Source organism: Epinephelus lanceolatus, chromosome 1, assembly GCF_041903045.1.
Source record: "Epinephelus lanceolatus isolate andai-2023 chromosome 1, ASM4190304v1, whole genome shotgun sequence".
In the NCBI taxonomy this organism is placed as follows: domain Eukaryota; kingdom Metazoa; phylum Chordata; class Actinopteri; order Perciformes; family Serranidae; genus Epinephelus; species Epinephelus lanceolatus.
The window spans coordinates 14218146-14234028 of NC_135734.1; the positions used below are offsets into that span (position 1 = coordinate 14218146).

At 40.4% G+C, this 15883-nt stretch overlaps 1 protein-coding gene across 10 annotated transcripts in view; it reads right to left on the reverse strand.

The window, feature by feature from the left end:
• Positions 1 to 15883, reverse strand: part of LOC117256214 (inositol 1,4,5-trisphosphate-gated calcium channel ITPR1) — a 100822-nt gene that overhangs the window by 46814 nt on the left and 38125 nt on the right. For 3 of the 10 annotated variants that reach the window (XM_078162089.1, XM_033625492.2, XM_033625490.2), the window contains exons 29-40: positions 15624 to 15761; positions 15399 to 15524; positions 15090 to 15290; positions 14751 to 15002; positions 14322 to 14447; positions 14078 to 14206; positions 11103 to 11129; positions 10504 to 10624; positions 8274 to 8458; positions 8042 to 8190; positions 7828 to 7939; positions 5843 to 5878 (exon numbers count right to left, since the gene is read on the reverse strand). In XM_078162089.1, the coding sequence (XP_078018215.1) occupies positions 5843 to 5878; positions 7828 to 7939; positions 8042 to 8190; positions 8274 to 8458; positions 10504 to 10624; positions 11103 to 11129; positions 14078 to 14206; positions 14322 to 14447; positions 14751 to 15002; positions 15090 to 15290; positions 15399 to 15524; positions 15624 to 15761 (1602 nt within the window). The remainder of the gene's footprint in view (positions 1 to 5842; positions 5879 to 7827; positions 7940 to 8041; positions 8191 to 8273; positions 8459 to 10503; positions 10625 to 11102; positions 11130 to 14077; positions 14207 to 14321; positions 14448 to 14750; positions 15003 to 15089; positions 15291 to 15398; positions 15525 to 15623; positions 15762 to 15883) is intronic. The other 7 variants (XM_078162160.1, XM_078162293.1, XM_033625493.2 and 4 more) reach the window with 3 other exon arrangements.

Below are 15883 nucleotides of genomic sequence, written 5' to 3' on the forward strand. Positions count from 1 at the left end.
ACACAACAATCAGATTTTTCCACGTCCACTTTCTAATTTCCTTAATGGTTCACACCAACAATGGGAACACAGGGTAGACACCACTCTGCAGGATCAGATTCCAGTGCTTCCATGTACAGCATTCACCAAGGGGAAAAGGAAACTGGTAAAAGGCAATGCTCCACATAAATTGTTATGTAAAAAGACACACTAGGAGGGGCAGGCAAGGGGAGAGGATTGGCGAGGGGCGATGGGGTTAGAGTTACATAATCACTCCAAAAAGGAACCAGGCCACTAAACCAGTGACACAGAGCTGCTTACAGTGACCATCTGTCACCAAAAACACAGAGGGCAAGAGGCCGAGCAAGTGAAAGACAGAAAGGGCGAGAGAGAAACTAACAAACACACTAAACTTTGCCAGTTGAACTGTTCACTCTCTGTCAGTCAGGGTCAAGGCCATGATGTACAGTACAGTATGTATCCATACTCAGGGTGTGTTTACCTCTGGTATGTGGTGTTGATTCTATATGAACCAAATATGGTATGTTACCAGGGTTGACCTATATAGTGATATGACTGGTGTGTAGGAGGTGTTAACGCCAGTTGCACTCAAGTCACATATCCGATCTCTTTTGATAAACTTAACAAATATGTAGCCTTTTCCCTTAACCTGACATGTTAAAGGTTTAGTTCACACAAAATTAAACCTGAATATTTTTCCTCTTACCTGTAGTGCTATTTATCAGTCTATACTGTTTTGGTTTGAGATGCTGAGTGTTGGAAACATTGGCCATCTTCTGTCTGCCTTCTCTCGAGTATAATGGAACTAGACGGCACTCGGCTTGTGGTGCTCAAGCAATGTCTCTGTCTAGGAATCATGATTTGGTTACTCAAGATAATCCACAGACCTTGTTGTGAGCAGTTTCATTCAGAAACTAATTTTTCCTGCTGAACTACACCCGCCAACCATATCACCACGCAGAAGGAAGTGTGCATCTACTCATGGACAAAAGGCTCGTGCTCATGACAGCACCAGATGTAAACATTAATGGCATCCACTTTGACTGAGTTGTAATGTTAGCTAGCTAAGTGGTGCTAGGTGAGCTAGCAATAGATGCACGCTTCCGTCTGTATGGTGATACAGTTGGTGGGTGTAGTTCAGTAGAGAGAAAACAGTTCCTACATGAAACTGCTCACAACAGGGTCTGTGGATTTTCTTGAGTAACCACATCGTGATTTCTGGAAAGAGACATTGCTGTTGACTTATTTAAATGTCTTTTTTTGTGATTTGAGCATAAGAAGCTGAGCACCATCTAGTTTCACTATATCGGAGAGATGGCACACATCTCTATGGCCAATATCTCCAGCACTCGGCAGCTCACACCAAAACCATCTAGACTGATAAACAGCACTACATGTAAGAGGAGAAATACATAGTTTTGATTTTGGGGTGAACTGTCCCTTTAGCTAATTTATTTTATAATTGGTCTAGGAGAAGTTACTGAAAAAAAGGAAGCATCAGCCTTACCTCAACTGGCATCTAAAAATACCCCTCCCTCAAACAACTGACAACTATGCTTGATAGAAATAAAATATTTAGGTGGGAAGAAACGCAGAATATGGCAATAGTGAAAAACAACTTGCTGTTAGGACAGTTGGAAGCTGTACACCATGTTAGTGAGTTACTCCGTAAAGCAAATTGCACATTTAGGCTCCTAAATCAGTACTGTACAAGCCACAGTACACTCTGCTTATGTAGCGAGGCTAACTCTGGATCAATAACTACACTAAATAGCTAACCTGACAAAACATCTGTGCAGCATCTCCCGCTCAGTAACAATGGCCTACACAGCCTGACACAAAACATCTTCACCCCTTGATTTGAATACTTCCTAAACTCAAAAGCTCACTGTCCTTTGACAACTAAAAAAGATAATAGATATAGGACTGTTTCCAGCTTTGTGACAATGCTTTTATTCCAGATACTTTAATGGATTTTTAAATGTTAAGGTGCTTAAGAAGTATGAGAACTGTCTGAACCTATAAACACTAAAGTGTGGGTGGGTGGGGCAACGTGAGACAGAGTGAGATTGTGAAAGTGACAGACACAGCCACAGTGTGAAACAGGGGAGGGAAAAAACAGAATATATTCTCGCAAGAAAGCTTTGAATATATGAAATTCAAATGATGACATTTAAGCACATTTTCTTTTAAAGCTACACTATCAAAGTCAAGATGAAATGAAAAATGACTTGTTAACCCTTTCAGATCACATCCCCTGGTCATAAAGTGCACCTACATGACAAATGCCAAAAGAAAATTACAAATAATCAGTTTCTTTGTATTATATCAAATTCCAATCATACTTTCTTCCTGTAAAATAAAACATAGCCCAAGCTAACCTACAATAGAACTAAATTCAACCAATAACATGGTATCCACTAATCAATCAATCTGCAACTTCTAGCCACACACCGCTAAGATCATATCAATGTATGATAATAACTACCTACTATGGCACCTATTCAGTCCATTGGAACTGCTCACCTGGCGCATTCGCCAAAAAAAGTTGTATGTGGCCCACTGAATATGCACAGTAGTGTTTCTATCAGTGTACACTGTCAGGGGCTCTCCATGTTTTTTATGACACGCCCACTTTTGAACAATCAAATTCCACCGTTATATCCCGGCTACCTATGCTGTATCACTTAATATGTCACAATACTGAAGCTAAATACTCTAGAAATAGTTTCATCCAGAAGTTCAACATGGATTTTTTTATTATCATTATTATTCATATTACTTTTACTCATCCTTTCTAATATTTCCAGTACTTTTGTTGATGATCAGCTTTGCACTTGTCTTTAAGTCTTGGCTTGAAACATGACTTGGATTATTTTGTGTCAAGACTTCAAAGTCACTTTTGACAAGACAACTATTGATTTAATCCTGCCTTAAGACAGTGTAGTGGGGCAGAGTTCAGCAGCAGGTCAGGGGGGCGCACACACACACACACACACACACACACACACACACACACTGGAGGAGCAATGTCTTCTACAAGTCTGTGCACACAGCTTCACTGTCACCACATCAAACCACAAAGCAACATGCTGATCAGAGTAGATATCTGCAGCTAATCATCCCCAGTCTGACCATACACACCACAGGGTAACCCCTCACAGCTGCCACATCCGCTCTGACTACAGTGCATTCCACCAAACTGGAAACTCCCTGGGGCAAACCCCTGATCAGTCTCACACCTCTCAGTTTGACAACATGTGCGCACACACACACACACACACACACACACACACACACACGCACACAAAGAGGACATTCTACTTTATGTTTCAGTGTTTTTTCGGAAAGTGCGTAAATAAACATATCTCTGTGTCTTTGCAGGCTGACACTGAGTCATGTTTAAACCAGCGGTGAATGACATGAACGCTGGGGTTTACCACTCGGCTGCTTGTTGTGCGCAGACAGTAAAGCAGACTAAATTAAAAAGCCTGTGCTCTGTCATTTTCATTGGGACTGACCTACATCTGCACCAGCACTGTGTAATGAATTTCTGTCTTGACCTGAGTGGGCACAGCACCACCCCCACTGAGTGTGGGAGAAAACGCTGTTGAGTGGATAAAAAAAGCCAGCCAGATGCCGTCTTAAAATCTAAAAGTCGAAGAGAACATTTTTTTTTCCAAATCCATCCGCCGACGAGCTTGCCAAGGGACGGGGCAGTGAGGTAAAAGGGATCAAACATGACTTACTTCCAACATGGAGGGGCTTGCATAACTGCTTTGACTAGACCACACACACATGAGGCCAGGTGAAGAGGGGAGCCTGCGAGTAAAAGCCTAACAGTGTGTATCATGAACTCCTCTTACATAACTGTGACAGCCAAAGAGCAACGAATTTAGCCGACAATCAACTCTGTGACATTTAGCAACAGTGTGGTACGTGCACTTTGCGGAGGTCAAAAATACATCTCATGCTATCTCAATTTCAAGAAATGCCTTGATGATAACTTATTATGCAGAATCCTACTACATAAACCTTCATAATGTGACCCATATATTATGTATGTACATATATATATATAGACAGATTTATATAGATAGGTTTCCTGTTAAACAAGATCGCATATTCATCCTGTTCCTCTTCAATCATATACTGCGCTATTCTGCTTTACTCAAAGCGCGACAGAGTCAAGAGCCAACTATGCACTTTCATATCACACCTACACAAACACTCAAAGCCATTAAGTTTACACAGCGTGGGTGTGTGTTTGCATCCATGTGAGAAAGGGTGTGAGTGGAAGTGGGGAGTATTTGGAGTAGTTGATGAATTATGTCACAATGATTTAGTGGGACCAAAAGGGGGGGAAAGAGTCAAAGAGAAATATGAAGAATGGCACATAAAGGCCACAACTGCCACTCTTACATCAGAGCTGCTTTTCATGTGTAGACAGACGGAGATACAGCATTTAACAGGTGCGTGTAGGGATCATCTCTCTCACACTCCGCCCCCCCCCCCCCACCCCTGTGACTGCAACCTGCATTTATACACACAGGTGCACACACACACACACACACACACACACACACACACACACACACACACACGCACACGCACTGGCAGTGTGGGTAAACAGCTCCTCCACACTTTTATTGGCAATTACTGCTGAAGGTCACACATCAGCGGAGGGGCTGAGTTCCAGGAAAAAAAAAAAGAAAAAGGTTCTTATGTAACCTCGGCCCAGAGTTGGCAGGGGCCCAGGAATCGTGCAGCTCTCAGGCAAGGAAAACTAGGACACAGCCTCAATGACTGCCACAGCCCCTTACATTCATTAATATACACAGACACACACGGCACGCGCACAGTCACAGTGACCCCTATTGGCATCTGAGGGAGATGCAGGGGAAACACCCTTCGGAAAGCTGAACACTGACACAGACGATAAAACACCTAGATGAAAGAAAAAGACAGGAATGGAGGTGACAGGGCTTTTATGGCTCAGCTATAAAACCAGACACAGCCACTTTTCACTAAATACTGGGGAAATATATGGAACGTCCCACCAATATATTCTGTGGAGCTCAATATCTATTAAAGCTTTTTTTAAAGTTCATTTTTGTCAAGTTATCATGTCTCTTTTTTCCTGTCTTTTTCAAATTTCTAATCAGTATAAGTACATAGCTTCATGACTTCTCTTTTCACGTTATCTGCTTTCTCGCTTTGTGTGTAAGTGAAACATGTATATAGCAAATACAGTTTTATTTTATTTTATTCTTTTCTTAAATCTTGTGTCACTTTTATTTACCACTAAATCACTTTGTCCTTTGTTTGTGATTCCTGAGCTGCTCTAACAAGTGAATTTCACTAGTATGGGCTCATTAAGTTTATCTTATCTTAACTTCTAAGCGTAAAATGAAAAGTGACGTCAGTGATAAACTAGAATCAGTGTTAGAATTTACAGTAAGTATGTCCCAAAATGACTTTCACATGATATGGTGCTTACATTGGCAGAAAGTAGGCCATGCAGATGCAGCACTGGCACTTCGCCCAGCCAGCAAGTGACTCACCTTGGAACTTGGAATAACATAACTCTGTTGAGCAACATGCACTCAGCCACAGCACTCATCTCTCTATCTCTCACTCTCTCCCCCACTCTTTCACCATTTTCAGTTCACCGTTTCATGGCAAGAATCAGCCTACCACTACTTGATACCAGCTGTGCCTAGAGCCACCGCTACCTACGCCACACAGCCACAGGACAGTTACAGACAACTAGTGTTACACAGACATAGCAGACAGCAGTTCAAGGAAACAGAGGCACGAGTAGAAAAAAAAGAGAGACAACCTTAGGCATATCCATCTCATCATCAAAGGCCCTGAGCTGAAAGAGAACAGAGGGTTTAAGGGGTTAGATAACAACACAGGAAGGAGGAAGCTAAAGCAGAGGTCAATGATACAGCATGACATGTATGTTACGTGAGTTAAGACTGTGGAGAAATTTATCGACTTCAGCAGTACAGAAGAAAATGCATTTATAAATGGATGTTAGCTGCCGTGAGCAGAATTAGTGCAGTGTCATACAGTGTGAGTACGGCTGAAAGCAAGTGACCAGTCCTGCCTTGTTGAGTCCGGAGTCCAGAGGTGACTGTGACAGCAGGATTGAGCCAATTCCCTTCAAAATAAAGGTACTCTTGGCAGTCTGTGTGTGTATGGTTGGGGTATAAAAAACACATTGATACACTTGAGTATTTCAATATTATGTTTTATGATGCTGTATCGGTTCTCAAAAACAATATATCAATTTTTAATTGTTTACATTTTTATTTTCTGCATTTATTTCCTTATTTTTTCTTTTCTTTTAATGATATAGGCAAATGTTCATTCCTTTGCTCATTTGACACAAATCGTAGTGCTATGATGTTGGATGCTACAGTAACTGTGAGAAATACAAATGCAGATTCCACTGTTCTGGTTGCAAAAAAGTAAACTTTTTATGCATATAGTGGCATGTTCTTCATGCTATGACAGTTTCCCTAAAATTAGATTTTAAAAAATCACAACATATCACCTTTCTTACAGTATCGCAATATGTCACAATATATTGAATCATCACCTCTGTATCGTGATACGTATTGTATTGCCAGATTCTTGTCGGTACACAGCCCTATAGGCTCAAAGGCCCCTTCATCCCTACCACTTAGCCCTTACCCCTCCTTTTTGCAGGTTCATGTCTAGAGGTAGCCTGTCTCCGTTCTTGTTGGGATGGAGGGGTAGGGCGAAATGCTAGAGCTCCATGGCCCTCCAAATGAATGTTTTACAGAGGCATACTCCAAACCAAGTGTCAGGAGATATTATCGGCAAGATGGCCGTCCAAGCAACAAAAGAAACCCACAAATGTATTTTCTTTGTGAACAAAGATTTAAAAATTACGACTACTATTGTATTATCTTAGTTCAATGTTGTTTGAGTATCACTACTTTACTGGAGGTTTTTAGTTTTTTTTGGAAACTTTTAACTTTCAACTCCATTCCTCTAAATTTCTTTGAACTCCTGTTACTCCTTACATTTGTTTGAAGTCAGCAAAGGACTATTTTTTCTTTTCTGAAATGCAGAAGTCCATAAACTTTGACCATGCAGTTGTTTGTGTGGTTTATTTGTCAAAGTGTTGATCCCCTGCCTGTGCCTCGTATGTGCACTACTTACATTGGGCAGCTCATCACTAGAGACAGGTAGAGATGAGAGGTCATCAGCAGGGGGTTGTATCTGGTTATGCAGCGTTACTATGGCTATGGAAGCAGATGGAGATGAAGATTCCCCACCAGATCACCCATGGTATGTGGATTCACCTTGGACCCGGTGATGTATGTGTGTGTGTGTGTGTGTGTGTGTGTGTGTACTCCAGTACATAAACTCAAGTAATAATTTGACTCAGCAACTTAAACTTGTTTTGGACCAGAAGAATCTATACTTTGATACAAGTAGTAGAGTTGTGTACTTTGTCCACCTCTGCTAGTGTGTGATGCAGTGATGTGGTATTATATATAACTACACCTACATGGATACATAATTTAATGACATGACATGTATCTATCTCATTTTGCTGCTTCTGTGTGACAACTTTGCAACTCAGTGTTTGACCATCTGTGTTTCTTTAATTCATAGTTCCTGCAAAGTTTACATCTTTCTCTGAACAGAAATCCTATGTATGGCATCAAAATGCAAATACCTTTGTGTTTATTCATACAGTACAATATAAAGTATATGCACAGTCATACTGTGCTCATGAAGTACATCACCTCACCATGTCTGTGGCTCGGCAACCTCTCCTACCTTCTCTCCATAACCACGGTCTTTTGTCATCATCTCTCGCAGCGTCTGCAGAACTTTGATGCACAGTCTCTCCTCGTTTTCCTCCAGCAGCTGCTTGGTATGTTTGATCAGCCTGCACGAGCACATTAGTTCCTAAGTCTCATCTATAATGAATACACTTACTCATATTTCAATAATAGACATATTTTGCTAACGAAGATATTTTGGTGCTTACTTGCATATAAAACCTCCACTCTCACACTTCTTGCGTGAGTCTGTGTTTTCAGGGAAGAGCAGCTCGGGCCGATGCAGCACATCTACCAGAACTGACAACTCAGCCTGGACCAATGGGCGCAGGCGGTCCTCAAGAGCTGACACAATGTCCTACGGTCCACACAAACAAACACTCTTACTGTTTGAACAATTTAACACATGTAAGTGGCACAAAGTGCTGACAAATACTGTACCTGAAGCCTCTCGATGATGTTCCTGTAGTCCCTTGAGGCGGTCACCACAGAGTCTCTGCGGGCAGCGTTGCGAGCAGAAAGTCTCCAGCTCATGGCTGTCTTCTGGACAATGTTGTTGGATTTCACAAACAGGTTGTTCACCTGGTTGTCCAGGTCCACGGGGATGGCTATTGCTCTGCCTTTAGCTAGCACATACACACAGTGATGCACACAATGTGAGAAGATAAATAAGCTTCAGTAACTTCTGCTCAAAACTCACTCCTTACTAGTAAACGCTATACAGAAACATAGCATACACGCAGCTGTTAAAGGAGCAATGTGTAAGATATGGCCAGAATTAAAAGATTAAAAGATTATAAACATAATATGAAAAAGTGACCGTTCTGATGTTTGTCAAAGATGTCTATGTGATATGTTACAAAGAGATTTTCTGAAATTAGAATGCTAACCAGCTCATCCCGGCCCCTCCTGGCTTTAATACTACTTGTACGAGAAGTGAGTGAGTCATATAGTGCCCAGACTGCCCTTAGTCCAACATGAGAGGATGACTAAGTAGAGCTGCTCCGAGAGCTTGTTAGTAGGGTTCAGTAATCGGACCATTATATTGGTGAGAGGCTGAGTATATCGCAGGTGTTTTTTTGGGGCAGTTTTTGTCATCTTATTTTGTTAATTTAATGATTTGCGTCAGAAGAAGAGTGAGAGCCACTGCTCAGCTGGCAGCGAGAGACATGAGGACAGTGTGTGAGCCAGCATATTTTTACATCTACTTCAATGACAAAGAGGTCATTTTGACCAAACCAGATTTGGCGATTGTTTAAACAGTGGGAAGACTAACAAAGATGGTTTTGGTGAGTTTTATTTTGTTTCTGTTGAGTTTAAATGAAGAGTGTCTTGCAATAAGTTAACAAGCTAGTCCTAGTTTGGCAAAAGAAACTTGAATTCAGAAAGTGTATGGCTGTAATCATCTGTATAATAAGAAAAATAGGCGTAAGAATATTTCCTTTCTTGACGTTTTGTGAGTTTATTTGGTTTATTTATAGCTTCGTTACATATGACATCATATACTGGTGCATTGCCCAGATGGAGGGCAGGCAACTAGAGACAAAGATTACCAACACTGCACAACTGCATGTGATTTGCACTGTTTATGGCTTTTCCAATCGATCATAGTGGGAAAAACAAAGGCCACTTAAAGTCCTAAATATGGTAGGACATACAATAGAGAAGTTAAAAAAAACTCATTAAGAAACAGTGGCAGATGCAGATCAAAAACCTCCGTATGTAAGGGTGACCAGTTGCTCAACTGGTAGAGCAGGGGCCCCATGTACTAAGGCTTTGTACTTGCGGCCGTGGGTTGGCTTCCAACTAATGTCCAACATTAACATTAAAGTGATTAAACATACCCTAACTTGGATGCAATTACATTGTGTTGTGACAACCTCTCCATGTTTTTAGCCACAATCCAGATTTTTAATGGCATTTCACCAGAACTCTGAGAACGGTTAAACCAGTTGGTTGCAAACAGTAGCTTAAGTTAGCTAACGTTAGCTAATAACGTTAGCTTGCAATGCATCCATGTGTAACGTTACTGCTACATTACAGAGCTGAAATAAAATTTAGAGAAAAAGAAAACAGTTATTCTCAAGCTTATTTATTCACTCAGCTGAAACAAGACAGCAGTGGTTTCAGTTGTGCACCCAACCACACACAAAATAGTTTTTGTCCACCACACTTTTGTACCCTTTCATCGGCTTGCTGTGTAACATTAGTGACATTAGGCGGTCTGGTGGCAGAGGCAATTTGTGTTCACACTAAGCAAATTAGTCAAGGTGTAAAATAAAAAATAAAAAAACACTTTACTTAATTTTGTATGGATCAAATCCAACATGAGTTTTAATTTTTTTCGGACGATACCTTCTGCAACAGGATCATCCAACCCTTTATGTGGTTAATTTAATTTATTTCTAATTCACATGTAACAGTTACTGTATATGGATTTATCACTTCCTGACCTTCACCTGAATTTCAAATGACTGCAAACTATTATACAAAAATAAAAAAGCTAAGCCAGCTTACGAGTTAGCTTGGAGGTGAAATGGTACCCCTCTTTACTTTGGAGCATGTGGCCAGGCATTACACATTGCACCTTTAAAGCAACATGATAAACTAACTGAGACTGTAAAGATGAGGGCTTGTGACACAGGTGTTGATGTGAGGATCTTGATCTTACCGACATCAGAGAGCACCTTGATACAGCTCTCAACAGAGCCCTTCTGGACTGGGACCAACCAGGTACAGTGGTAGACCCTGAACACTGCCTGCAACAGCTGCACAAAGACTGGCTGCCTGGTCTGAGAAGAAGATGCAAATAAAAAAGCAGAGAGGTTGTACATCAATATATTTTTTTAACATGGCTAACTGCTCTAAGATTTAAAGAAAGACAGAGAGACATCCCTTAAAAACATGAAAGATACCCATCTGTCATCTACAACACAGCACCAACAATCTGGACCATTGGCTTTGCCTTTAAATATCACACTCACTCACACACACACACACACACACACACACACACACACACACTCCACACAGTGATGTCGCGTAGCTGGTGTGACAGCACTTGCAGTCAGAACAGCATGCTGACTCAGGGGTGGTTTGTTCCTTTACAGGAGACCCATTAATCTCTGAGCAGACATTCACCCAAACCTAGCCCAATCAAAATCAGTTCCCTCTCAGCATACTCACACATACATAAATAACAAAGGTAAATCATTTTCTATCACACCCAACACCCAACTCTGTGTTTTCCCCACTGAATTGAACAAATACCTGAAATATTTTCCCCAACAGAGAGGCCTGCAGCAGAGGATACAAGCAGTGAAGACATAAAACACGCACGGAAAATAATCAAGATGCATCACAAACATACTTCAGAATACATTACTATACATTTCAGACACCGCTGTAATTGCTGGAGACATGTAAAGTGCTCTATACGTATAATGCTTAAATTTGTAAAACAATGTGATCTCGACTATACAAACTGTAACGTGGTAGTCCAAAAATGCATCATTTGTGATTGCATCAGAGTTGACCCAAAGGATAATTATTATTTCACTGGTCACAAAGTCAATAATAGAGCACTGCAAATAAACATTTTGTGAACACAATATTATTTCTATCAATCTATGATTGTTTGCTTATACTTTTTACGTATCTACAGGAAAGGATAATTCAGCTTAACAGGATGCCAACAATCACAATCACGGCTAACTGGTCTTAACTTTGTTATGTCCAATTAACTCTACAGGACCGTGACTAACATTGCTCTGATTAATACAAACAAATAGGAGAAGATGGGAAACATTCATTCCCCCTCACCCCCGCAGTGATGTTAATCAGGAGGAAGAAATTCTGAGAAACTCTGTGGACGCACTAATTTGACCACTTAAGGAGGCACTTAAAGGGTAACTATGGTATTTTTCAGCCTTGACCTTATTTTGCTATCATGTTTTTGTGTCTAACTGACTGATGGGAACAACAATTTTTGAAAGTGGTCCACTGTTGAGGGAGACCCCAGCAGCTGGCTGCCACAAAACAGGCTGCAGTATAACCACTCAGGTCAATAATTCACCTTTAATTTATGTCTACTAAAAGTGTTTGTTTTTGCCACTGATGGGCTCTGATTAGTTTTGAAGTGTATGACAACATTACAGAAAGATCTTTTTTTGTTTAACCAGAAACAGCCCTGAAACTGCAGTGGCAAAACCCACCAGACTCCATTTAAATAAACAGTAATTTAATATGTACAGAGCCAGCATATTTTCACATCAAACTTGGTGAACTCAGGGTTTATTTCAATAAAACTTGAGTTAGTGATCAAGCAGTGAGAAGACAAACTATGATGGATTTTGTAAGTTAAACAAACAAAAATGATCTTACTCTTTACAAGAGGTTCTTTCTCTGTAGGGATCATTTCCATAATGTTGTCAGACACTTGTAATGAATGCCTTGTCTACTGCAAAACAAATCTACCTATGGTACAAATAAAGAAACCTGAGCGTGATAATAACAATCTGAACCACTAACCAAAACAAGCATTTTTAGTGGACATACAGTGATGCGGTATATTGCCCTGAATGGTTGCACGGCTGCAGCGTTCTCTCTTAATACTAGGCTAATGCCTAGACACTTAGGCACAAACCATGGGAATATACAGTCAAGGCACAATACCGAAGTCACCCTTTAATATGAAAAACACTGCAGTGGATGGTTTGGTTCTAATCAAAAGTCAGGCTTCTGAATGAGGGGTTTCTGGAGTGGAGGGTCACGCTATTTGGTAAAATTACATTGGGGTACCTAATTCATATTCTGTCTGTACTTACATTCGCTCTGATGGCCACCTAGAGCACAACACATAGTGTACATTAATAGGCTGGAGGTTAGCAGCCACTACATGGAGATATTAGGAGAGAGGAACCCCTGAATCTCAACCATGTATTGCATGCTATCCCCCCACTTTACTTTCTCTCAGATTATCTAACAGGCTAATGGTAGGGGTCTGATCCTTCAAAAGTATATTCTGAGAAAGATGACCTTTCAACAAGAGTGCACTGGACATTTCAGACATACTGTATGAGTCAGAGATCATGATAAGCCTATAAAGAAAGTTCATAGCAACAGGTTTACATTACAGCTGTTTTTGTCAACATACACTGAGTGCAACTCGCATGTGTGACACAGCTGCTGTTGAGCAAACCTACTTTTGTCAAATAATAGAACATTAAAAAAAAAAAAAAAATTATTCTCGTCTCCTTAAAAACATTTTCTGTTGGATTTACATTGGATTTGTTTTCCCATTAGTTCAACACTTTAAAGCTACCTTATACTTAAGGTAAAATACTGTCTGTAATTTCTGTGGTTCAAGATCTCTCAGTCAAAACAATAACAAAATAGGGACTTTTATGATGTCGTGAAGTTGCGTAGAATCATAAGAGTTGTAGTCTTCATTGTTAAACAACCACCATTGCTGATGAAAATCCATCTGACCTGACTCAGGCAGAAAATATGTTTACAGACTAGTTCATGTATTACAGTTTTATTCATGTTACATTTGGTTATGTTCAGTAACGTTAGCTAACTTAATGTTGTGGGGTTGCCAAGCGTTGTTATCCCTGGTCAAAACAATTATTCTAAAAATAACTTTGTAGGTGTGTTGAATGTTGTAATGTTAGGGTGAGGAAAAAAAGATCAATACAACATAGTATTGCGATATTTTGCTCGGCAATATTGTAACACACAGACACCAAGTATAGTTTTTTTAAATTATATAAATCATTAATATTGCAAATACAAATTAAACTTTTGGTAGCCAACTAGGATAATAAAATCAACTGCCTTTTTAGTCAATTAGATACATGCTGCTGCTGCTAAAAAAAAATAAATAAATTAAAAAAAACCCAGAAAGAAGTGAGATGATCAGGCTGAAAACTTTATCTTCTTAGATAAAAAAAGATGTTGGCAAAGTTTTTCCTTAATTAGCAGTTTAAAATATGTAATAAATCACAATATATGTCATCACAATAATCAGCATATTGCAAAACATTTAAAATTGCAATATTAGGTTTCAACATTGTTGGACACATTTGGGATAATGTAAAAACACAACTCAACAGAATATATGACACAGATCTAGTTCTTTTAAGACATTTTAATGGGAAAATGTTACCTACTATACCTTTAAACTTGGCTTTTTTTTTTTCTTGCATGGTGTTTCTCAAGAAAGTTGGTGGCTGGTTACATACCTGCAGGCTGGTGCTCTGGTCAGAGAAAGGCGAGCTGAAGAAAGTCGTCACAATGCTCATGACTGTCTCTGTCACATAGCGCTCCAGAATGGTGTCTGCGTGCTTACGGTCGCTTGTGTTGTTGCAAACCTGTAAGCACCAAAACACAGCAAAATTGCTTGTTTTTTTGTTTGTTTTTTAAAAATCATCATTTCCTATGAGAAGTAAAAAAAAAAATGCCATAGAGCCTCTTGGTGTTCCTTACTCTGCAAATGTCAACCAGGAAGTTCTCAAAGAGTTTCCACATGTGGTTAGAGGTGTAAATCTCCTTCATTTCCACCTCGGTGTCCACATAGCAGTGGTTCAGGAAGTTGATATAGGCGATTTTCACCTGAAAGGTCAGGAGGATTAGTTAATATAAAAATGTGGTGCAGCCCAAGGACAGCTGACAGTCACATACAACAATGGAAAAATGATCACACAATCCAACACTGATGCACAAATCTCCTTAAAGACACAAAAGTGCTGAATACATTTTTGTCATTGTTCACAGAAAAATTAAGGACAGGGAATTTGGATGCATTGAGAACAGTTTTGTAAGCCTTTCTATTCACAGAGTGCTGCTCTATAACTGGCTTATTGTGTAATCACACTGTGAAATCTTCAGCATGTCTCAGTCTGAGGCTCGTCTCACCTCAGGGATGCAGTCCTCATGGGTCACCACCCGCACTATGTCATCCAGTGGTAACAAGGAGTTACACTTGATCTCTGTGTAGACGTTCTTGCCCTCTGTGCAGACAGCCAAGAGCTCCACCAAGTGTATGTGGTACATCAGAGGACTGTTCTCATCCATGCGGTCCCGCTCTGATCGCATCATCTGGACCAGTGTCTGGAAGGAGGCGCGGTCGTTATAAAAGACCAGAACATCTTCGCCAGCATTCACCAGCTGTAGGAGGAAACAAATGACCATGATGACATAACGACATAATGAGACTGTATTCCAAACATAAGAGAGATGATAATGAGGCATGACCTCTGCCATGACGATGTCCTGACACTTTTTGATGAATTTATTCTCTGCTTTGACGATAGTCTGAAGGAACTTGAGGTATTGAACGTTGCGGCCGTGTGTTTCGATGCAGTGGACAAAGTGCTGAACCACACGCTCATTGATCTCACTGCAAAGCTGGAAGTTGTTCATGAAGATGTGCTGCATGGTGATGGCTTCTAGGATCTGAACAAAAGAAAAAAAAAAGAGAGGGGAGCACCAGAACAGAATGATATTGTTAAAACAGGAACACTGTGGGTATTGAGTGGTGCTTCGTCTGGCTGGACCGCTCACCCCTGGGTTGAGGAACAGGTTGATGTGCTTGTGCAGCAGAGCTTGGTTCTGCTGATTTCCTGCACAGAAATTCTGTAGAAACTGGTGCGCTAGCTTCATGATATCCTGCATACGCAAGTCTTCTCCCTGGAGGGAAATGGCCATCGTGAAGGTTTGTCCACTTGTGCACACTCAAAAAGCATGCGATTGAACACTTCCCTGAAAGTCAAATTTAATGAATTATACCTTCTCGTAGGGGATCTGTAGGAGCTCGAGGACGACAGCATGAGCCCCCATGTTCCTCAGCAGCCTCTGCTGCTGTTTCTTGCTCTTCCTACCTGACAGACCTTCTTGAACACACAACCTGCTGAGCCGCAGCAGGATCTAAAGAAAAAAGAAAGAAAGAAAATGTGTGTGAATAAGGTATTTGGAAGAATACTATGAATAGAATACTAGAAAAAGTAGAAAAGAATAGAAAAGAATACTATCATGGCTAAAACCATGAT